The following is a 24,307-nucleotide window of genomic DNA, read 5'->3' as shown; positions in this document are numbered from 1 at the left end:
GGTTCTTGTCCTGAGGTAGAGTGACCTCTGTGTATGCAGTTCTGTCTTCAGCTGAGAAAGCTTTACTTTGCAGAGTCTCTGATTACTGCTTGTATTCTTATTCTCACTTCCTTCCGATAGGCCCTTCCCTGGTCCTCCAGACTGTTTTCTTTTTTCTGAGTTTTATTTCTGGGTACCGGTCCTCTGCATCACTCATTTTCTGTAGCATCAAATATGCTTTTATTGTTGCCCATGTGGACTTGGACTCTGTATATATGTTTTCATTTTTATTGAAACCCTCCTTGTAATTTTATGGTATAATTCTTTATATTCTATTCTTTTGTATTTTATTTTTATAGTGTCCTTTTAGCATAATTTAACACAAATTTATGTTGTTTTGTTGCTTTTCCACATATTTTCTTGAGTATGCCAGATCATTTCCTGAAAACTAATTTTGTGTCATACCATAGGAAATATTCAGGAAGAACCTGAAAATGATTCTTATTTTCTGACATACATTTTCATCAGTTTGTTTGTTTTTTTCTGCCTTCCTTTCCCTGCCTCCCTGCCACTGTCCTTCCCTCCCTCCCTTCCTTTCTCTGTCCCTCTTTTCCTCCCTCCCTTCCTTCCTTCCCTCCTTTTCTTCCTCCTTTGTTTGTGTTTTTGAGAAGGATCTCACTATGTAGTTCAGATTGGCCTTAAACTCATTATGTAGCCTGGGCTGGCCTTGAACTCACAGTGATCCTCCTGCCTCAGTCTCCTGAGTGCTGGGATTACAGCTATGTGCTACCATGCCTGGCCCTTCCTACCTTTTACCCTTTCTACCTTCCTTCCTTTTTTCCTTATCCCCAGATGAGCAAGTTCTGTGCAAAACCATATGGGTTAGGTGGATTGTCCTTGTGTTCCATTTTTAAATTCTGTCACATGACCGTTCAGTCTTCTTCCTATAGCTTCAGCTGCAGGGCTGAAATTGGGTGCATTTGCAGAGTGCTTCCCCTTTGTAGCAGGGGACGTCACCCATCTGAGCTTTAAGTACCAGAGTTCTCCTGTCCTCTTCTGTTTCTACATCATCGTTCAGTGTCACTCCAGCACACAACATCCGTGCTTCTCAGAACGTGCCCTGCAGACACCTACCCCCAGCTTCCTGCTCACCTGCCTTCAGAGCACTTTGCTATTTCCCTGGACCTGAGAAGACAGGCAGGTCATGGACTGGACTGGGAAATAGTTTTTTGACTAATCTAATAGCAGCTTCTCACCGATAAGAGAAACCTTTTCATTCACTTGTTTGTCCTGGGGATTGAACTCAGAGCCTTCATTCTGAACCATCCCACAACTCCCATTATTTTTTAAACTTTAAAACAGTGTCTTGCTACTGACACTGTAACAGAGTGCAAGTGTGTATTACCATGCCTGAATCTGTGTAGCTTTTGGTAGATTCTCCAGGTCTCTGAGTCAATGGTTAAATAGTCCATGGCAGGTTTTTTTCTTTGTACCAATGGTTTCTTTCTTGAAGGATGCCACAAGATAAAGCTGGGCGGTTACCAGACTCTTTTCTCAGGATAATCTGCTTTATAATCAGTGTACATTCATTGATGGTTTGGACTTAAGGTTGTTTTTTAGTGTGCATTCTCAGTGAGATTGAGAGTTTTTCTTTTGCTTTTTTTTTTTTTTTTTGGTACCTGGAATCGAACTTGAGACCTTGAGCTTGAGAAACAGGCGGCAGAACCACTGAGCTAAATTCCCAGCCCAGCAATTAGAACTTTTAAAAGCCAAATATTATTTTAAGAAAGGCATTGCAACTGGGCGTGATGGTGCACACCTGAAATCCTAGCACTCTAGGAAGCTGAGGCAAGAGTATCCCAAGTTCAAGCCCAGCCTGGGCAAGTTAGCAATTTTGCAAGACCTTGTGTCAAATAAAAAGTGAAAGCAAGGACTGCAGATGAAGCTCAGTGCAGTGCTCCTTGGTTCAGTCCCTACAGGCAATCACACACAGAAAGACATCTGACTTTTCCTTTTAAGTAATGTTAACAACTCGGGATTATGTATGGTACACACAGATTAATTAGCATCAACATGATTAAATTCAATTGGACAGTTTTTTTCAAGAAAAACAGTTTCTTAATCCATTGTTTGACAGATTGTCAACTAGTTATTTCAGCACAACTAAGATGTGGTTATGAGAGTGGGAATTAAGAGTTAACAGTATCTGATCTACTGATGACCCTTGGGTCAACACTCAGTGTATCAGAGCTCATTGAACGTGACCCCCGAACTCCGCCATCCATGGCCAGAGGTGTGCATCTTTCTTTGTTGGTTTCCGCATTCCTTGTGCATTAACTGATTTATCTGATGTACAGCTCCTTTTCTGCTGTTTTCCTTGTGGTGTAGAGCGTGTGTACAAGTAGAGCACGATTTTGAATCATGGTGGAAATTTTCCCTTCACCTATTTTTACTTATTTATTTTTAACTTAGCAGCTGTGTTATTAGTTAACGGCAGCTTTTGTGGCAGGCCAAATGGTGAATTCTCCTGAGTGTTTCCCCAGAGAAGGTGAGACTGTCATTTCTCACCTTGTTCAAGATGTCAGCAATTCGGCTAGAAATCAAAGCCATACATTTTGTATTTTAGCTTCTGTCCATGCAACTGGGGTTTGGCAGCATAATTTAAATTGTTAATTTACTATTTTTTTTTTTAGCTATTTAGGTATTAAATTTGGTTAAACATAAGGAATTGAATTGAAGTTCACTCATGATGTTAATGTGCTCTTAATAGCAATTCTAAACTAATTTTGCTTTGCTTTTGTGTTTTAGCTTAATCCTGATTATCGAGATGCCCAAAACGAAGGGAAAAATGTGAGTAGAACTGTTGCCCCCACAGCAAATCCCAAACAATGTTTATTATATTTTTATATGAATAAGTTGAAAATTTAGTGACAAATTTGAAGACTAAGGACTCAGAGACGATCTTTGAGTGGAAGGTGTGGATCAAGGAAAAAAGTAAACATAGTTTAGGTTATGAAATGTCCAGTAATGGACACTTAGGAGATTTCTAGAAACTTGAAGGGCACTTAAAGCAGAATGGTGAAGGCATCTGGCATCTGGGACATACAGTGGGTCTCACTTCAGTTGTCAGAATTGCCCAGTAAATAGGGAGCTCAAGTGGGCTCATGGCATGACACTGACACAGGACAACAGGACACTTCTTTGAGATTTAAAATAGAAACATCAGGCAATTATATGGCTAGTTTTTGAAAGTGTGCTGGTAGAAAGCTATCTCAATTTTATTTTAAAGACAGTTTCCTTGAAAATGTTTTTTATTAGTCACTCTGCTCCTTCCACCATCATTTGTAAAGAAGATGACTTCATGGTTACTTTTTTTTTTTTTTTTTTGTACCGAGGATCATACTTGGGACTTTGCACTTGCCAGGCAGGTGGCAGAACCACTGAGCTAAATCCCTGGCCCTCATGGTTACTTTTTTATTCAATCAAAAATTTAAAAATCTGGGGACAGTTGATATGACCAGACAAAACCTCTGGATGATGGGCAGAATTTCAAAAACTTAACTAGATATTTTGTAGTATTATAGACACAGTCAGTTGTCTTGAGAATTAAACATTTGCTTTTGAAATCTGCAGATATTACTAATACCTCATTCAAAATCCTGCCTTTCCAAAACAAATTTGCAGTTAGATAAGAGGAATAGGACTGTTTAGCCATTATGAAAACAGTATGGAAATTCTTAAAAGAGTAAGTATAGAGCTAAAATATGATCCAGAAATCCCACTACTGAATATATATCCAAAGAAAATAAAGTCAGTGGGTCAAAAAAACACCTGGACTCCCATGTTTATGATAGTACTATTTACTCACAGTAGCCAGGATAATAAATCAGCCTAAATATATACCAAAAGTTGAGTGGATAAAGAAAACACAGAATATAAATGCAGTGGAATATTATTCAGCCATAAAAGGGTAGAATCCTTCCATTTGTGATAACATTGATAGGCCTGCAGCACATTATCTTACAAGCGAAATAAGCCAGGTGTAGAAAGAAAAGTACCACATTTTCTCATTCCCATGTAGAATCTAAAAAAATTGATCTAATAGAAACTGGGACTCGAACAAAGGTTACCAGAGGCTGGGAAAGTAGAAAGGAAGAGGGAAGAGGAAAGGTGAGTCAAAGGTACAAAGTTACAGTTAGGAGACACAAGTCCCAGTGTGCTGTTGCCTGTGGAGTGAAAATAGCATTCAAGTAGAAGAAAGTATTTTGAATGTTCTCACTACAAAGACATGACAAGATTTTACGGTGATGGATATACTCATTACCCTGATTTGATCACTATGCAGTGTACCTATCATTGCATTTTATCCCCTAAGTATGTACAATCATTGTCAACCAAAGATAAAAAAAAACACACACACAAAAAGTAACAACACCCTCCTATAAAATTCTACCTTTTGATAGAAAGAGTTGCATGTTTAATTGAAATGACTACTATGTTTGCATCCATATACAGCTTTCTGTTTTGCCTTGGGGAACCAAAGCAGAACTGCCCACGAGGCTCCATCCTATTTGCTCCTCTTCCCATGTGATTATCAGGATTAAGACAGGAATGAAGCTGGCGTGTCAGGTCTTTGGCCTCAGGAAAGCCCGATTTGTGTTAAAATATGCTTGAATGCAGAGCAGGCCTGTTTGCTCAATTAGATCTTCTATTTATATTTTGGCTGTAGCATTCTGAGTGGTATTCAAATGGCCACCCTAGCAGTGTTGGATTCTCACTGTCCTATGATTCAGGAAAATGCTATCAGTAGCCTGGTTTTAAAAGCTAAGAATACAGCCTGGTTTCTATGGGTCATACTACAAGCTTTTCAGTGGCTTCCAACCACAGACCACCAGAGATGACACACCTGCCTGGAGTCAAGCAAGGTGGATTTATTCCTCATTGTAGTGAGATGAGCATGTACATACACACACACACACACTCACTCACTCACACACACCATGAGGAACGTTGAGGTATCTTGAACTAATCTGAGGATGTGGGCTTATGTAAGGTGAATTGGGGAAATTTTAAGGAAAATGCTTTTCCTTGGATGGGAATGCTGTTAGGAAAAAACAAAGAACTCTATGATTAGTATGTTAATAAATTTTATCTGTAGAAAAGGCAGACTAAAGAAGCTGCTGTCATTAAGTCAGCCGGGGGAGAAGGATATTTAGTCATTTCTGTGGCTTGGCTGATGTTCATGTTTTGTCAGAGTCAGAGTGGTACTGCCTGACTTTGCTGTTGCTGCTGCTATGTGGTTGGTGGTTCTGGCAGAGCAGAGTGTGTGCACACAGACTATGAAAGTTTATGGGGCAGCACAGAAAATATAAATAATTAATCAATGGTGAAATCACTGTGCTAATCAAACTTGTAGTTTGGCTTGACAGTGGCTTTTTCTTTGCTTTTTATTTCAACACACCATATCTTGTTTCGCCTCAAAAGGTGGAAAGAATGCTCTTCTGTTTAAGCAGTTGTCACCAGCGTTACTCAGTTGCACACAGGACAGGTGGGTCTGCATCTGCTATAGGAGTTTATGGCGGATCTTGGCTGCCATCTCTGAGAGACATCCAACTGGAGAGACATCTGATTAAATTTTCTTTTCCCTCTCCAAAATCCCTAGCCCGAGAGTAAACAAAACTGAGAATATGGAACTATACTGTTAACAATATGGCTTCTCATTTTATAGACCATTTACCACATAGCAATTATTATGTTTCTGTCTAAACAAGAAAACAAAGGAGCTAGTGGAGTTTGTCTCCAGCCTGTGAAATAAGAAATCAGTTTCCCAAAGCCAGAATGCTATTTCACCTCCATTCTGGGTTCTAGCAATGCTGAGTTCACTGTGGCTCTGCTAATTTTTTCTTTCCTAATTATCCCTATGTTGTCTGTTTAGTGCCCAGTTAACATTACTCCTGTAATTTAGAAACCTTTATCAAAATGTTGCCTTCCATTTTTGAAGTTTCAGAGGTTAATGCATAGTGCTGCAGGAATAAGGCAGTGTGTGTCAGAGCACCCATTAAGACCCAAATTGCTGTATTTATTTGACAAAGGAGTCTATTATTTCCAATCTTACAAATGTACAGCATCCACAGGAACCTGGTAAACATTGGAACTGTGTCAAGCTCCACTGGGAACCTGACAGTCATCATTTCTTCTTGAAAAGGCTGCATCTTTTCGAATGGCTTGGTGAAGGGGGATTGTTTTTTAAAAAAATATTTTTGGAGTACGTTGTAATACCATCCATATTAACATTGCCATATCTGTGTGGAACAGATCTGACTTTTTTAAGTGCCAGTCTTGGTTTCTGTTGGGGGTTCTTAACCCTTGCATTGTAGGATATTCTGCAGAGTCTGTGACCACAACCTCCACTCTTTAGGTACCAGCAGACTTTCCTCCCCCTATGGCCACTAAAATGTGTCTAGAAATTGCTGAATCTCCCTCCCTCAGTCTCTTACCCCCAGGCAAAACTCTCCCCCTGTTGAGAGCCGCTAGTCTATGTGGATTTATATACAAAACAGAAATATTCTTGGAACCAGGAAACTTGACTCAACATGAACTTGCAAATTGTGTTCTGTAGAATTTGGAGGTGAGAGGAGTTCCAGATTCTTAAAGAGCTGGACACTTCCTTGAGTTTGACTCTAGCTGCACCAGTGTGGTAAGGTGCTAAGGAAAAAGAAACCCACATCCTCGTAGGAATCATTTTGGGAATGAAGAGAAAAAAGCGCCTGCAGCTTTAAAAGGCAGCACTGTGTGTGGTTAAGTAAAGACTGAAGCAGCCACACAAGCCCGAACATCCTTATGCCTCAGGCCCCACACGGCTCTGAGGTCTCAGACAGTGTTTCTTACCGAATGTCTCTGGCTCCCAGCAGCAGAACTGCAAAGTGATGTTGCTGCTGAAAATTTGATGACTCACAAGTGAGTCAGTAGAGAAGACTGCGGCTCAGCCACTCACGGGTGGGGGGCTGCAGGAACAGGGAGAGCTCTTGGTTCCCCGGCTGGCTTTTCATCAGGACCTGTCTCCTGTGTAACAGAGAGGCTGCCTGCCTGCCTTCCTTCCAGCGAAAACTGCCAGTGTTGAAGTTCACAGACTAAGACCCTGCAGGCCCCTTAATTGGGTGTGTTTGGAGCACACACCGATGATACATTTAAGCTCTGTTGGACCTTAATGCACTTTTGAGATGCAAGAGGAAGACCATTTCATTTCCTAATTCTGTGTCAGGAGGAACTGGAGCTTCTGTGTTTTTTTCTTAGTTAAAAAATCAATGTGACTTTATGAACAGAAGTCACAGCATACAATCTTGAACAGAATTGTCTTTGTGGTAGAAAGATACAATATTGATTTTCTTCTGTATTTAAGCTAGATTCATATGTTAAAAGTTGTATACTTATTACTCATTACCCAGAGTTCATTAGTTAAAAATTCTAGGGAGCCTGGCTTAAAGTTTACTGCCAACCTGTGAGTGAAGCAGAGTTTGTTAGGCACAATAGTAAAGTAGGAGAGATTTAAAGTAGAATGCCTAAGACAACAGCACTTTTTTTTTTTTTTTTTTGTACCAGGGATCGAACTGGGGACCTTGCGCTTGCAAAGCAGATGGTGGAACTACTGAGCTAAATCCCTGGCTCCACAACAGCACTTTAAAAAAAAAAAAAAAATCTAATGTATTAGGAGTTCAGATTCCCACATAAACAGTTGCTATGCTATTTATAAATAGAATTTTCTATTCATTAAATGGGTTTTCCAAGAACCCATGCAAACTGTTTATGGTAGAATACTACATTCCACTTATTCTATGCAATTAAAAATAAAACCACAGATCTTAAGTAGTATGAGTAATTCAGAATGGACTGTTTTAATTAATCCTACTAAGCAAGTGTTTTCTATGTTTAGAAAAGATTTTCATCGTTGCAGTGTAGAGTGTCAAAATAGGGAAGATCCTGAATATTCTGGTTGTGCTCCCCAGGAGGACATCACCAAGGAGTGGGTAGGAAGGCCTTCACTAGGAACCAGTGTCTCTTCTGTTTTCGTTAAGTCTAGGAAATTCATTTCATTAGCATTCCAAGGAGGAGTGAATGGAGGAGGATAGTCTTCCTGAGACCCTCACAAATGACTGATATATAAACCCTAATGCCAACTTTCACTTCCTAAGTAGATCTAAATCATTAGGTCAGTCAATGCATTTTCCTTAAATGATTATCTATATCAAAAGCTAAATTGTACTAAGAATTGGTGTAGAGTAAGCTCAGTCAGGAAAGTAGATGGCATTTTCCTTTTAGGGATATACTGTAGTAGTCTCTAAAGAAGACTGGTGTACTGTATTTGTCCATTTTTCTGTTACTGGGATAGAATACCTGACATGCACAGTTTAAAGGTGAAAATATTTATTCTGGCTCATGGTTCCAGAGGTTTCGGTCCATGATCAGCTGACTCTAAGGCAGAAGCCTCATGAAAGGAAAGGGGAAATCTAACTACATGGTGGCTGGAAGTGGAGAGAGCAGGAAGGACAGCAGAGAGGAAGAGGAGGAGGAGGAGGAAGGAGAGAGAGACAGAGAGATTATGCTTATGCTTCCAGTTTACTGCCTCCTCTTAAGCAGCCCCACCTCCTAACCGCACATCCAGATATGAACTAACTCATCAATGCATTAATTCACTGATGCGTGTAGCACCCCCGTGATCCAACCACTGTCCCAAAGCCCTGCATCTGAACACATGAGACTTTGGGGGACAGTTTTGATCCAAACCATAACAACTGGAATACATGTGCACTAGTCAGTACTGGCAGAGACTATAAAGTCCTTCCTCATTGACTCTGTATTGGGTTACATGCTGTTCCTTCACTAATAAAGCCTTTCAACCTGCTTCAATGTAATAGATATGATTTTATTATAAACACCACATATTTTCATTGTACCTTTCTAATAGTCTACTGAAGCCACTGGTGCCCTGCTGTGGCTTAAATGTATCCCCCAAATTTCATACGTGAAAACTTGTTCCCCAGTGCAGCAGTGCTGAAATGTGGAACATTTGGAAGGTGACTGGGGCATGAGGGCTCTGCCCCTTGAGTGGGTTAATGGATTTGTAGGATAGTGCGAGAGTGGTCTTGTTTCAAAAGCCAGGCTTCTCTGACCTGCTTTTCCATCTAACCATGTGATACCCTCCACCATGTTACAGTGTAGTGAGAGATCCTCATGGGCTGCCAGAACCATGTTCTTGGACCTCTAGCCTGCACAGCCACAAGCTAAATAAACCTGTATTCTTACAAGTTATATTCCTATACATCTCTGATGTTCACTTACAGCAACAGAAAACAGACTAAGACATGCCAAATACCAGTCTACGTATTAAAAAAATCCTTACAGTATTTCTGCATCTGACTGATCTTGCCCATGATTTCTGTATTTCTACATCCTGAGGCAGTTTCCTCTCATGAGTATTAACAGCACATACGGTATTGGTGCTTCTTTCTTTTGACAGCAGTAGCATTGCAAAATCAAAAAAGAATTTCTTTTGTTGTATTTCTTTGCAAATGAAGTCATTTTCATGTTACCAAGGATATAATTTAGAACAAATTTCCTTTTGTTTCTTTTAGAATTATCACTTTCTTTTCTTAAAACTTCTTCTTTTCTTCTTCTGTCTCTGCCTTCATCTTTATCATAATCATTTTCAATATCAGATGTCTCTCTAATTTTTAACCTTGAGAAGGAACGTCTAGTTGGGGGTGGGCCCTATAAAAGAAGACGGTGGATCTTGTTCAGACTTCTTGCCGAAATGATTTGCTGTTAGATAGCAGTGTAGTTCCTTTCTCCCTATTAACTTTCAGACCTCCAGGGAGTACTGGTTCTCTGCTATTCATATCTTAGTACAACACCTGGATTTTCTTGTTGAGCTGCATGATATAGATCAGTGAAGCAATGCAGTTCAACTTCCTTCCTTCCTTCCTTCCTTCCTTCCTTCCTTCCTTCCTTCCTTCTCACCTATCCTCCTTCCTTCTCTGGGTTTTAAAAACTTGTACCTTTACATGACAGGTGTTGGTTCTCATTTTTTCGCCTTGTCCCTGCCCTCCCGTCACCCTCTTCCCCTCCCCATTTACAAACACTTTATTTCCATTTTTTCATATTTTTTTCTTTGCCCTTATTCCCTTTCCCCTACCCTTCCCACTTTCCCTATACCTTAAGCCCTTTTCTTCCTATTTCACATTATTATCTCATTAGGATCTTGTGTACTATTATAGTTTTTCACACCAGAGAAACTATTTGGTATTTACACATGTGTGACTTATGTATTTCACTTAAGAGTATATCCTCAATATGTATCCATTTTCCTATGAATGACTCTAATCTCTCATTCTTTATGGCTGATTAGTATTCCATTTTATAGAAAAACCACATCTTCTTTATCCAGTTTCCAACAGATGAGCAAATGGGCTGTTTCCAAGTTTTAGCTATTACAAACTGTGCTGCTATAAACATGGGTGCGCATATATCACTGTGGTATGACTCTTTTAATTCAGAAAAAATTGTATATATTTAAGATGTGATGTATGATTTAAATGCTTACTACAGTCAAGCAAATTAACATATCCTTTAGCTCCCATAGTTAGTTTTTTAGTATGTGTGGTAAAAGTACCTATAATCTACTCCCTTAGTAAATTTCCACTATAACAATACTAGAGCCTTCAGTACTGTAGTTCTTCATCCTACAAAACTGAAACCTTCTACCTTTTGACTTTCATCTTCCTATTCCCCCACCCCTGCCATGGTTAACACCATTTTATTCTTGCTTCTTTCTCAGTGTATTTGAGTTTTTTTGTTTGCTTTTTTAGATTGCACATATAATTGAGATCATGGAGCTCTTTTTTTTCTGTGTCTGGCTTATTTTACTTAGCACAATGTCCCCTGTGTTTGTTTCTGTTGTCACAAGTGGCAGAATCTTTCTTTTTTAAAAGGCTGAATAATATTCCATTGTAGAAATGTTATATTCTGATGAACTCATTGTAACTTGAAAATATCAGCATTAGAAAGGGAGTTTAATACTCCTAACCTACCAAATATTGTATTTCAGCAGCACAGTAAATTAAATTGTTGGTTGTTGACCTTCATGATCTTGTGGCTGACTGTGGCCTGAGGTTCCCTGTCACTACCCTCCTGTTGTAAAAAAAAAAAGTATCATACTGCATGTTTCTAGCCTAGGCAGAAATCAAAATTCCAAATTCCAACTGCATTTCTAAGAATGTGCATGGCTTTAGCCTTGTCACAAAGTGGGACAATTGTAAGTCAAATCATTATAAATCGGGTGTATATGCATGTGTGTACATACCATGGATTTCTTTACCCACTCATCTCTTGAGCACGGAGGTTGCTTCCATGTAACGGCCATTGTGCCACAGTGAACCGGGGGCACAGGTGCTTTATGAGGTGATGACTTCATCTCCTTTGGAACCATAACCCAAGGAGGAATTACAGTGTCATGTGTAGTTGTGTTTGTAACTTCTTTAGAATCTCCACACTGTTTCCTGCACACTGCACATTCCCATCAACTGTGTACTGGGGCTCCCTTTTCTCCACACCTTCCCTAACACCTAGCCACTCTGGTCTTTTTGATCTTGAGTGGAATGAGGTGATTTTCATTGTGGTTTTGATTTGTGTGTCCCCGATTGACCATCTTGAGCACCTTTTCATGTACTTGTTGGCCATTTGTATATCTTTAATTTGTGTAATCTGGAAGATTCAACATACTGTTTCTTCTCTGTTTTCATTTAATTGTGAATAGTCAAAATTACTACTCTGCAAAAAAGAAAATGAGGAAAGAGAGCAAATTTATCGTGACTGTCAGTACCTTAATAATGTGCATAGATCAAGCCATCCCACCCAAAAGTATGTGACTTATCACTGTTGATAATTTTCTCAAGTCCTGTTAGGTCTTATCTACTTTTTCTGGTTAATGTGAAATAGATACTTCTATAACCCAATGAAGACCTAACACATAAAATTAAACCTTATATCCTGATTAATTGGAGAGTTTAGTTAAAAAAATCTGACAAAATAAATAACTTTTTACATCCTCAGCAGAGAGATGGAGATCTTCCAACTTCAAAGAAAAAACGCCAGGCAGGAGAGAAGATCATGTATACTTTGGTCTCAGTCCCACATGGAAATGACATTGCATCTCTGTTTGAACTGGATGCCACGACTCTCCAGAGAGCTGATTGCTTAGTTCCAAGGTAAAAAAAATTATGGCTAAAAGATGTTTTTTTGAATAATTACTCTGAGCAGGTAAGGAATGAAAATCATAATGTTAATATAATTTTTGCAATATCAAGGGAGTAGAAATGAAGAACAAGTGTGTAAAACATTGTACCTTTTTTGTAAGTAGATTAATATAAATTGTTTTATTCTTATAAATAATTAAAATGTGCAGGACCTAAGAAGTTCTGAAAAATTCATAAGAATAGTTTATTCTTATTACTTATATGGCCCTTGGTTACTCAAATGAAAAACAATCTAAACGCATTTTAGAAATGCTTTTTCATTTATTTTTATTATGTGAGATTCCTCACTTCATTTATTTGTCCGTTTGTTCATTTATTTAGTTATTCAGTTAGCAAATATTTATTGAACATAGGTTATGTCTTAGGCATTGACATTGGCCTTGGGAAGATAATAGTGAACAAACTGGTTACATTCAAATAAGGGAAACAGGTAGTAAACAAACCAGTAAACATAAAATATATGGTCAAAGTACATTGAAGAAAAAGTGCAGGGCATTGGGTGGGGGTATTCTATTAGATGGGACTCTACAGAAATGGCCTGAGTTAGGACAGTTGAAAGATGAAAATGAATGAGTTCTCTCCATCTGGGAGCAGCATTTTAAGCAGCAGGAAAAGAAAATGGAAGAATTTTGGTTTGTAGGTGATTTTAGAGACCAGTGAGGAATCCATTGTAAAAATAAGTCAACTAGGACTCAGTGAAAGACATTATCTTTTATTCTCTGGCTGAAATTTGACTATTTTAGGTAAGCTCTTTTCACTCTCTGGATACATTGAATCTTGCCCTTTAGGTCATGTGGGATAGTTCTAAATGGTGGATCAGTTGTACTTGGCCTCAGGCCGTGGCTAGCTGAGGATACCTACACAGAAATGCAGACACTGCTATGCTTATTCCTTTCATGGAGGGTAAATAGGTACTGTACTAATAATACTGTGGAGAAATATTCCTGGTGTCCCATGGCTATTCCCATTGATAAGGAATGTCACTCTTCTCTTCCCGTAATATAGTCTGTGAAGGAAGGGATCCCCTTTGAAGGTTTTACCTGACCCAGCTCAGTCTCTAGCTTTGTCTTCCCAGTACTGGACTCTTAATCCTCACTATGACTTTACTCTATAAATTTTTCAGCAAAAATGAAATCCTTTTTGTTTGCTTAAGGAGATGATAAAAGAACTCACTGAGAACTGCATGGACTCACGACAAGGCCCTCGAGCTTAGCTTTGTCAGGAGGTGATAGTCTAACATTATTCAGAGCTGTTGATGTCTTAGTGTTGTACAGAAGTCTGTGCTAGGATGGATTCATTTGCCTTTTGTTGTATTAAAGCTAACATTAACACTTGACAATAGCTACTAGTGTAATAAAATTCTCGAGTACATTCTTGAGAATGCTAAACTCTATGTCAAGTTCTTTATAAATATTATCTTATTTAATCCCGGCAGCAACCTTTACAGGTTGGCTATGAGAGGCTGATCTAGAGCAGTGCTTCTCAAGCTGACAGTACATTAGAATCACGCTAACCTCTTCGCGCCGTGAACTCATTGTTTTCCTTTTTGTTTTAAAGCATTACTGAAGTGATTTTTTGTGGTGTCCAGTGTTTCTCAAACTTTAAACTCTAGCCCAATAAAGTCTGAAGCTTTACATTGTACTGCACCAATTGTAGGGGTTCTGATAAGAATGGAACTTGTGCTTATTCTAGAATAGGGGCCTGAGAATGTACATTTCTAACAAACCTTCAGCTAAAGCCATTGCTGCAGATATGCAGGTCCTGGAGCAGGAGTTCCTAATCACCCCTGCATATTGAGACATCCTTGGGAATCTTTAAAAAGTCCCAGTGCCGGGCTTCTGTTCCCAGGCATTTGGGTCTAAATTGTGTATGACGTAGTGTGGGCACTGGGATTGTAAAGGGCTTCCCAGGGGACATAATGTAGAGTTTGAGAAGCAGTGGTTTAGAATGACAAACTAATTGGCCTGTGTCATGCTCATGAAGTGGAATTTGGTGATGGAGCCTGGGAATGTCAAGTCTGTACTCTAAACCTCTGCTGCGGTGCCCTCATATTGCAGGCATTCAGATTATATCAAGGTCTTAAAGGCAACAGGTTCCTGTGGGATAGGTCCCAACAGTTATTCAGCCTTAGAATCCTTGCGAATTGTAAGTTATAATACTGGAATATAATCCTTTGGTTTGGAACCTCACAATATGGGTTGATTCAGTAAGCATATGCAGGTTGAGACTGCCTAATCTGAAAATATACGAAGTATTCCAAAAACTGAAACTTTTTGAGCACTAACATGATAGCACACAGTGAAGAATTCCACATTTGACCTCGTGTGATGGGTTGCAGTGAAGATACTGGTGCACTAAAAAATATTATATAAACTTACCTCCAGGCTATATGTTTAAGGTGTATAGAAAACATAAATGAATTTCACCATTAGACTTGGATTTCCTCCCTGATATGTTGTGATGCACATATTTAAAAATAAAAAGAATCCGAGTCCAGAACACGTCCATCCCAAGCATTTAGTCAGGGAAATTAAACCTGTACTGAAGAAGTGTAAGGGTCAGATAGCAGAAGGAGCTACGAAGCTTATCAGCAGTGGCCACACTTTCCATGTGTCTAAAATGGAAAGCAACTGAGTGCAAATGTTGTCTCCTGCGTAATTTGACACATAAGACAATAAGTGATAAAACAGAGAGATTTCAGAATTGCATAGGGATTGGATACATGACAGTTTAGATATTTGAAGCTCACTTTGTTTTATCTACTTGTATGAATGAGTAGAACCATAATGTTGAACGAAGCTCTCTTGCCTCGAGACCACCAGCATTTTATTTGATTTTCTTTTACAGGCCCTACTGTTTTATACCTTATATTATATGACATATAGATGCTTTATGTTTAAACTGAACTCTAAACAACTCTAGGATAGAAAACTTTCCATTTAGAAGGTACTGTAGACATATTTGTTAAAGAAATAATGGCAGTAAAAGATTCAGTAAAATGGTAATATTCAAATTGTGTGAAATTCTAGGTGTCTTCCAGGCAACTCCCTCACAGTTCGCATAAGTCAGTGTTCGTCATTCAAGATTCATGGAGTTAGCACACACCGAATCATTCATTGTTCCTAGGGGAAACACAAGGTTAGATTCCCATGAGCTTCTGCTCACAGTTTCGTCAATCAATATATAACCTTATTTGCGTGTGTTTCTCTTTAAAGACACCCTCTTTACATTTTTGATCATTAACCTTATACTCATGGTAAACAGCACTGTAACTCATTCCAGAAAGAAGCTTATTTAGCTTTCAAAGTTGTGTCCCACCTGTCTTGTTCTTTGGATCATCAGACAGTCCTTCTAAAATGGGATCCACTTAAAACACCAAAATCATCAACAGAAAGCTCAGAAATGTGAAAAACATGGCAGCAAATGTACCGCAGAAAGGATGCTTGCTTACGGTATGAAAGCTGAAATGAGAGGGCTGAGTGTCAGCTTGCTCTAGCTCAGCTTGCAAATATGCCTATTGGGCAACTCAAATTTCTTGCCCCTCTGAGTAAGTCCTCAAATAACCACACAAGCTGCATGGTTTGGGTGCTACAAAGAAAATTTTTTTAATTGAGTTTATTGGTACCTTTTAGGTATACAGTACAGTTACACTCATTACTGGGATCTTGTATCTTTACATGTCAGGTCTTGGTTCTCATTTTTTCCTCTTGTCCCTGCCCTCCCTTCACCCCCTCCTCCCCTCCCCATTTACAAATACTTTACTTCCATTTTTTCATTTTCTCATATTTTTTTCTTTTCCCTTATTACCTTTCCCCTTGCAAAGAAATTTTTGTAAATAGGAGAATTCATACAGGTGGCATCCATAGATAATGGGGATTGACTGTACATTCAAGCACGAGATGATCAGACTGGAGGAAGGACAGCTGTGGCAGTAGTTTTGACCCACGGTCACTTAATCCGGGTCTCACTTTACTGTCACAGTTGCCAGGGGAGCATTAGACCACTCACTGTGGGCCCCACTCCCAGACTGTCTGATTCAGTGGCCTGGGATGGATCTTACAATCTATATTTCTGACAAGTTCTGCTGAGTCCATTGGTCCAGGGACTGCACTTCAAGAACCGCTAGGTACTGACACTGCATGCTTTGATATAGTTGAAATTCAGATTTTTTTTTCTTAAGCCAGGCATGTCTTCAATCAGTTCCTAATCTAAGATATATTTATGTTCATGTAGGTAACTTAAATGGGTTAATAAGTTAAATGTGCAAAATTTTAATAATCTTTTTTTTGGCTTTTAGAAACTCCTATGTTCGGTTAAGGCACTTGTGCACCAACACATGGGTAACCAGTACTAGTATCCCCATAGATACAGATGAAGAGAGGCCTGTTATGTTGAAGGTAAATATCGCTGAAAATGGTTTCATTTTCCACCCAATGCTGTGTTCATAGAATTAGTAGGTGACAGACATGTCCTCTACTGTCCATCTTTATCAGCGTTAGAGATTATTGCAATTAATTTAACTAAGCACACATGTCTGCTGGTGGCTTACGTGGCTGAATCCTGATGGGGTGGATGCAGCAGAGCCAGGAGTCAGAGGGGTGCAGAAAGATATCAAAATGAATGGGAGCAGCAAGTGGAAAGAGAAGACGATTCCAGGAGTGCCTCTTTGTTGAAGCTGAAGCACAGGGCAAGTGTGAAAGTAACACATTTCCAGGGTACTGTGGAGGCAGGACTGGAGGTGGACAAGGAAATCTCTGCTCCCTACAGCCTTTCAAAGTGGCTGTGATGCGTGTGGGAATTACTGTGTTTGTCTGATCTGTTTTTGCCTTGTTTTTCTTAAACAGCGCTGAGGTGTGTTAGTCCTCAAAGAGTATCACGTAGTTATTTATCAAAACTAACCTTAAGGGAAAAAACACATTTCAGATCGGAACCTGCCAAACAAAAGAAGATAAAGAAGCATTTGCCATTGTGTCTGTTCCACTCTCCGAGGTCCGAGACTTGGATTTTGCCAATGATGCGAATAAAGTGCTAGCGACCACAGTTAAAAAGCTGGAAAATGGCACGATAACTCAGAACGAAAGGAGGTCAGTAACTTCCAAATGGCTTTTAATCATCAAGAATCAATTGTCTGTTTTTCTGTAAACTTCAGATGAATGAATGACACTAAGGGAATACTGGTAGCAGCGCTCTTGCTTCTGAATGAGGTGGGAACTTGATACTTCTTAATTGTGATGAATGAGTGAAAATGTCAAAATTAAAATCTGGTATGATCTTTACTTTTTTCCATTTTAATTTGGTTTGAAAATAGTTGTTTTTAGCTACTTTGTTTTTTTTTTTTTTTGTATTGGGGATCGAACTCAGAATCTTGTGCTTGTGAAGCAAGCTCAGTGCCACTGAGCTAAATCCCATGCTGCTTTCTGTTTTTTTATTTTAATGTGTCACAGGAAATTCACTATATCATTTGCTGCACTTGGTTTGACATTTGCATTTAGCATTCTAAAGATCCTAGAGGACATTTTATGTTTTTCTGATTGTTATTATTATTGAGACATTTCTCAGCTCTGGTGCCACAAAATAAACAAATACGCATCAGGAAAAAAAAAATCTGCAATATGTAGCTCTTTGCCCTTCTCACTCACTCAGAGAAACCGGATCTTTGATTCTTAAACTTATTTTGGAGAGTGAGCATTAAACTGATAGTATCTCTATTTTGTGTCAGTACTATGTTAGGCATTATAGATGTATTTTATCTAGTTCTACTAATAACCCTCAGATAAACATTCTCAGCTTACATAAAGGAAAATTGAGAGGTTGAACAACCTGGACAGTAATAAGTGATTTAAAGTCCATATGCTAGTATATCAGCACGGGCATCTTCCTTATTTCCCCTCTTTGTGGTTTGCTACATCTTTTAATTTGAAAAAGTAAAAACTATTTACAACTTCCCAGGCATTCATTGATTTGAGCTGTTGTACACAGCTGAGGAGATGAGGACTGATGTAAGCCTTGGAAAGATGCTTTGGCAATAACTAGCAAAGATAAACATGCAGACCTTCCGTGACTTGTGAGTTTCCCTCCAAGGCTGAACATTCTCAGACATCTGCCTGAAGCAGGGTCCTTTGCACGTGCACTGGGACACACGTTCAGTGACTTGCAGCCTTGTTCTAAAGACCCCCAAACTGAAAACCATGCGAATATCCATCAGCAGTTGAATGGATGATGACGACTACGGCATGTTCATACAACGGGATAGAGTAGAGCTATGAAAATTTATGAACTGCATTTATGTGTAATGCTGTGAATCAATCTAACCAACTTAGATGGAGTAAAGATATGGCAAATACATTCACTGTAACAATCACTACTTGTAAATTCCAAAGCAAGCAAAAATAAACTCTTTCCCTGGGGGTGTTTTATCCATTGCATGAACTATAAGAAATCCAAAGAATTCACTGTCACAAAAACCAAAATGGTGTTTCTTAGAGGGGAGAGATGAGAGCCGACCATGATGGCTGTAGTCTCTTGTCTGCTGTGGGGCTTTCATGGTAAGTGTTCCTTAATTAAACTCAGATGTTTGAGAAACTTTTAGATACATATCTTACCATATAGAGGAACAAAAAAATTTAACCTGGTCCCTCCAAGGTTTATCAATTTAAAAATCATAATAGGCAGAAAAGTGGAATGGCTGGTTCTCATCTCCCCTTCTGATTTTAACCTCTGTTTTTCCTTGACAAACTAGCATGTGAAAAGAACTATTGGGTATTCACTCAGTCTTCTAATTCTGTTTGGGGGAAATGAACAAAGGTCAGAAGCTGAAGCACTGCCCCACTTTTATGGGCTACAGATGATTAAGGATCAGAGCTAAATTATGACAGGGAAATGGGTTTCAGTGTGCCAATAGGAATTTTTATTTGCCTATTTTTTAAGCTCTCTTGATGAATCTATTTTTGTCTCTGTTCTTATATAGGCACAGAAATTTACTAAGCCTGTTACAACGCCTTCCATTCTAAGAATGGAGGTATTTGTTGGAGAAAAGGACAAATAACAATTTCTATTATGAGTGCTCCACCATTGCTGTGCAAGTTGCCCTTCTCCAGTTATGATGAAGGGGACCTTATCCTCTCAGGATGCCTCTGAGGAGGGTGGTAGGCCAGGACTGGCCGGAGATAGAGCTTTTTTCAAATACTGCTCCTGCTTATTTCCCTGCTCTTTAGAATGAAACACATCTTAGCAGAGAAATAGCTTTGCTTGAGAAGTATGAAGTTGCAATTATTGATCTTAATTTAGTAATTTCAGAAAAGCCATCTCCCATCAAAATGCACTCAAAGCTGCCTGTCAGCACAGTAGAGTTTATTGGCATAGTTGAATGCATTTATATTATTTTCTCAGTTTTAGAATTCAATATGAAATTCTTTCTGAAAATAACTGACAACTCTGACTTTTCTCTCTATGGAGAATGAAGTTATTATTCTCTACTCAGAGCCAGGAAGAATGGTGGAAGGTCAAAGGGAGGGTGTGAGAATATTGCACATCTGCTTCCCATGCCCATGTGTTCGAACCCCACTTTCTCTCTCGTACCTCTCCTTTCACTCGACTCAGGAATGGACTCTGGAGACCCAGCTGCTGTGCTGTACTCCAGGATGCTCAGCCTTAGATGATTTTCGGTTCAGTTTTCTGATCTCACGTTACATAACTACACCAGCAAAATAGGGCATGTTGGGACCGAGTTGGAGGGGAGGAAAGAAGGGATACGGAGAGATGAACTCAGTGTGGTTGAGCTCGTAGAGTATGCCAGGCCCCGGGCCGCAGTGCACACATTTTTGTGGTGCTAAGGCGGTGGTGAAGGTGTTAGACTAGACCTGTGTCCTACAGCCTTAGGAGCGCTTCCAGCTGCCCACGATACAGCTGAGGATCTAGAAGAGACATCGTCTAGCTGGTGAACACCAGGTCAGGTGTCGTTCTGATGTTCTTCCTAGAGCAGCATCAGTTCTGATGTTGAATTTTATTGGTCTGATATTACGGTTGCTACGTTACCTCTTATATTTTCTTTAGTATTCACCTGATGCCATGGGCTTGGGATGTGGCTCAGTGGTAGAATACTTGCCTTGTAATCTCCTGGTGCCTGTTTTTTAAAAAATTTCCTTCATTTCAGATTTTCTAGTCGTTTTGTCTTAGTTTTGTGTCCTGGGAGCAATGGAGCACTGGATTTTAGACCCTAACCTGAGGGTTTATTTTATTTTGCAACTTTAATTACTTTACATTTGATAAATAATATATTGGGACTCATTCGTAGTTTTTTCTTCCTTTAGTTTAGCTTTTCTTTTCCTTCTACTTTTTTCTGGCTTTTTGTTTAAGAAAGTTTATCATCTCTCTAATCCCTCACTTCACTTTTTATTGATTTAGAAACTTCAGGTCATAGTTCTATTCTTTTGACAATTGTCCTTAAATTATTGATCATACATTTTAACTATATATTCTTTTTAATATAAAACTGGAGGTTATTGATACTCCTTTCTTCCTGTCATGGAAGTGCCTGAGAGTGCATTCATTCCATGCTGCTTGTCTCCCCGTCTTTATCATAGCAGGTATCAAGGAACATAGTTCTGTGTTTCTTCTGTAAAATTTTTAATATTTGATGTACACAAAAGAATAAAAGCATCATAAATTATGACGCACCATCATTTTTAACCAGAAATTTATTTTCTAAAAATTGTTTTCCAGTGGTTAGTTATACTTTTAAGTACAATTTACCTCTTTCTCTGCCTGCTTTTGTACCTTGCGTCTCACTTCTCAGTGCACTCACTTCTCTTCAGTCATTCAGTAAGTCTGTGGATTCTGATTTTTTTAAGTCTTTGTATGTGTGAAAAATGAAAGCATCTTTTCTTTTGCCTCTATTCATTTTGTTTTGTTTTGTGTTTTTGGTGCTGAAGATTGAACTCAGGGCCACACATAAGCTAGGCAATTATTTTCCAATGATTTGATTGTCTTCTGGCATTTCTTGTTGCTGTTGAGAAGTTTTTTAAAAAATAGGTTTAATAATAATTATTATTGTTGTGATGCTGGGGATGGAACCCAGGGCCTCTCTCATGCTAGGCAAGAGCTTTGCCACTGAGCTACACCCCCAACCGGACTTGCTATTTTTATTGGTAATTTCTCTTTACTTTCTAGTAATTTTGTGGATTTCTTCCCTATCTTGGATGTCCTAAACTTTCAGTGTGATGTGTCTACAAGGAAGTCTCTATTTCTGTTTTCTTTGACTGATAGTTAGAATATATGTTTAATCAGAATACTTATGTATTCTTTAAATTCTGGAAACATTTCAGCCATTTTTCCTTCACATATTGCTTCTGTATATTTTCCCTCTGTGGGAACTCCTATTAGATATATATGGGTCCTCTTTAGTCATTCTCCTTTTCTCTAAATCTTTGTGTTATTTTCTGCATTTTCTCTTTGATACACCTATAACCATTGATTTTCTCAAAATGTATACAAAATAGTTTGCCTTCATCAATTAAAATTGTACTTAAATAACTAAGTTTTATATCTCAGATGTCTATTATTTTTTATCTTCACTTCATCTTCATTAATATATAGCATTTTAAAAATATGTTGTCCTTTTGGGGAGATAATTGTTTTCTTTACCTGTTTAAGGACTGAGAACACACTCACTTAGAAGTTATTATGAAATGTTTTAGCTACCAGCTATTGATAATAAAATAGCTTCCTGATTTTTCAGTGTGATGGCTCTCTTAATGTCAGATTTTCTCATGTACTTTGGAATTTAGCAAGCAGGCTCTTCTCAGGTGGGAAATTTTTGGTTTCTCTCTCTTTCTGTGGTCATTTCCTCAGCCAGCTTTTGGGGTTGGCTCCACAGGGGTCCCTCAACTAGTCCAGGGCCAGAACTGATATTGAGGGCTGTGGTTTCATGACCTCTGGTAATGTGAGGCATTGGTCACTGCAGTTGTAGGTGGCTGGATCCAGTCCTGTCTATTTGATTCCTCTTCTTCTTCCCACCAGCAGACCCGGGAGGAGTCTACTGAATTTTTGATGGGTTTTGAAGTTAAAGAGAAGCTGTACATTAATCCCTGCTTTCACATCTGTAGTTCCAACAACGTTTGAATTTAGGGATTTAGAGGAATAACCATTTCCCCTTAAACAGCAATATCCTGCTTTTACCATATAGTCATGGAGAAGCACCTTGTGGCATTGTCTAGGGAGCTCATCTGTTGTTGGGACTCATGGGACTTTGTTTTGTAATAGTCTTTGCAAATATTCAGTTAGACCTGGAGACAGAGTAGAGGTTGGAGGAATGGCAGAGGGAATATTATTGTACAGGTAAACACTGACTGCATTAAATATTCTCTTTAGTTAATTGAAGAATTCCTATAAAATATTCTAAATTTTCCAGTGTTTTACTTCTTAAGCTTAATGAAAAAATCCAAAATTAAACCACAGAGTGAAATTTGCTTTTTATTTTATGACAGGTTTGTAACCAAATTATTGGAAGACCTCATTTTCTTTGTTGCTGATGTGCCTAATAATGGACAGGAAGTCCTGGACGTGGTCATTACCAAGCCAAACCGAGAACGTCAAAAACTAATGAGGGAACAAAACATATTGGCACAGGTGAATTTTTTCGTGGCCTAAGTTTTCATACTTTAGTTTTTGAATGAGAGTAGCAGGAAAGCTTTTGCATTAGGTATCTGTTGCTGTGTGACAAATGACCCCCCAAACAGACACTTATTATAGTTTGTGTGGCTTAGGTGTAGCTCAGGTGAGCAGTTCTCTCTCAGAGCCACTCACTGAGCCACAGTGAAGCTAACGGGTAGCACTGCAGGCTGTGGTCATCTCAGGCTTTCCCGGGGGAAGATCTGCTTCTCAGCTTGTTCACCAGAGTCACACTCAGGGCTGCAGCAAGCAGCGCACACTGTTTCCCTTAGTGAAGGATCCAGGGGAGAACAAGAGAAGGCACCCCGAAAGGAGTCACAGCCTTTTTGTAAAGTCATAGCATATCTTAGACATACGTCCTGTCATTTCTATTGTGCTTGGTTAGAAGTGAGTTGAACATCCTCCGGTGACAAAGTTTAAGGTTTTCCTTTCTAACCTCTTTGAACAGGTACAGAAGTATGCTGTTCTGACCAATGACCTTTTAAGGGAGGTGAAACAAAGTTATTTCCTCCTACATTTTATAGTAACATAGCTATGAAGGTCTACTATTTGTACGGAGTCCAAAATCTCAAGATTTTTGGGATGGTCACATGGTAGAAAGAAGAGAGGAAACCAGTAGTAGTCAGAGACCAAGCACTGTGATGGTGATTTCCTGTATATTTTATCATTAAGTCCTCAGAATAACCTGCAAAGGCATCTTGACTCCCATTTTTCCCTTTGAATATTCTAATGTCCAGAGAGGATAAAGGTTGCAGATCTGAACCTAGGTCAGATTCTAAACCCCATGGTGCTTCTGGATTGCCTGGTAGGGGCTGTTTTGAACACTCTATTTCTTCAGCCACTTAACACTGTAGTTTTATAGTTTGAAGTATTAGCTGTAGTTACAGCTATGTAAATAAACTAATCATTTTGAAAAAGAGCTTGTTCTCATTTCCCGGTGGTAATTATTCATTAATAAATCCAGCCCCACAGTCTAGGAGAGAGGATTCCATAAGGATGGGGAGGCAGACATCAGTGCGGGTACCCTAGAAGTAGCCTCCTGCAGAACCCCCAAAATCTCTGCATGGTCAGACTGTCTCCAGAAACTGCTGAAAAAGATGTCCGGGTAGAATTTCCAAGTGATCTTTGGAAGTGCCTTTTTTGTATGCTTTCTGCTTCTTTTTTGGGGCAGGGGGAGTACAGGGGATCGAACTCAGGACCTTGTACTTGCAAGGCAGGTGCTGCGCCACTGAACCAAATCCCTGGCCCTGCTTTCTACTTCTTTCCTTTTCTTCTCTAAGAAAGTAGGACTGTCTACTTATTAGTGTATAAATGGTCTACACAATGTTCTAGATGTTTTTCCCTGAAGGTTT

General features: G+C 39.1%; 1 protein-coding gene across 4 annotated transcripts in view; it reads left to right on the top strand.

Moving 5' to 3' along the window:
- The window catches only part of Itpr2 (inositol 1,4,5-trisphosphate receptor type 2), a 416,582-nt gene that overhangs the window by 101,231 nt on the left and 291,044 nt on the right, over positions 1-24,307 (top strand). For all 4 annotated transcript variants that reach the window (XR_004518150.1, XR_004518151.1, XM_010615034.2 and 1 more), the window contains 5 exons: positions 2,788-2,829; positions 12,085-12,239; positions 16,585-16,684; positions 17,211-17,371; positions 22,772-22,913. Coding sequence is in view for 2 of the 4 variants with exons in the window: in XM_010615034.2 (XP_010613336.1) it covers positions 2,788-2,829; positions 12,085-12,239; positions 16,585-16,684; positions 17,211-17,371; positions 22,772-22,913 (600 nt within the window). In the remaining 2 variants the exon portion in view is untranslated. The remainder of the gene's footprint in view (positions 1-2,787; positions 2,830-12,084; positions 12,240-16,584; positions 16,685-17,210; positions 17,372-22,771; positions 22,914-24,307) is intronic.

Source organism: Fukomys damarensis, unplaced genomic scaffold (assembly GCF_012274545.1).
Source record: "Fukomys damarensis isolate Sample0158 unplaced genomic scaffold, DMR_v1.0_HiC HiC_scaffold_19, whole genome shotgun sequence".
Lineage (NCBI taxonomy): Eukaryota > Metazoa > Chordata > Mammalia > Rodentia > Bathyergidae > Fukomys > Fukomys damarensis.
The sequence above is the reverse complement of the archived record's forward strand: the minus strand, read 5'-3'. Positions and strand labels throughout refer to the sequence as shown.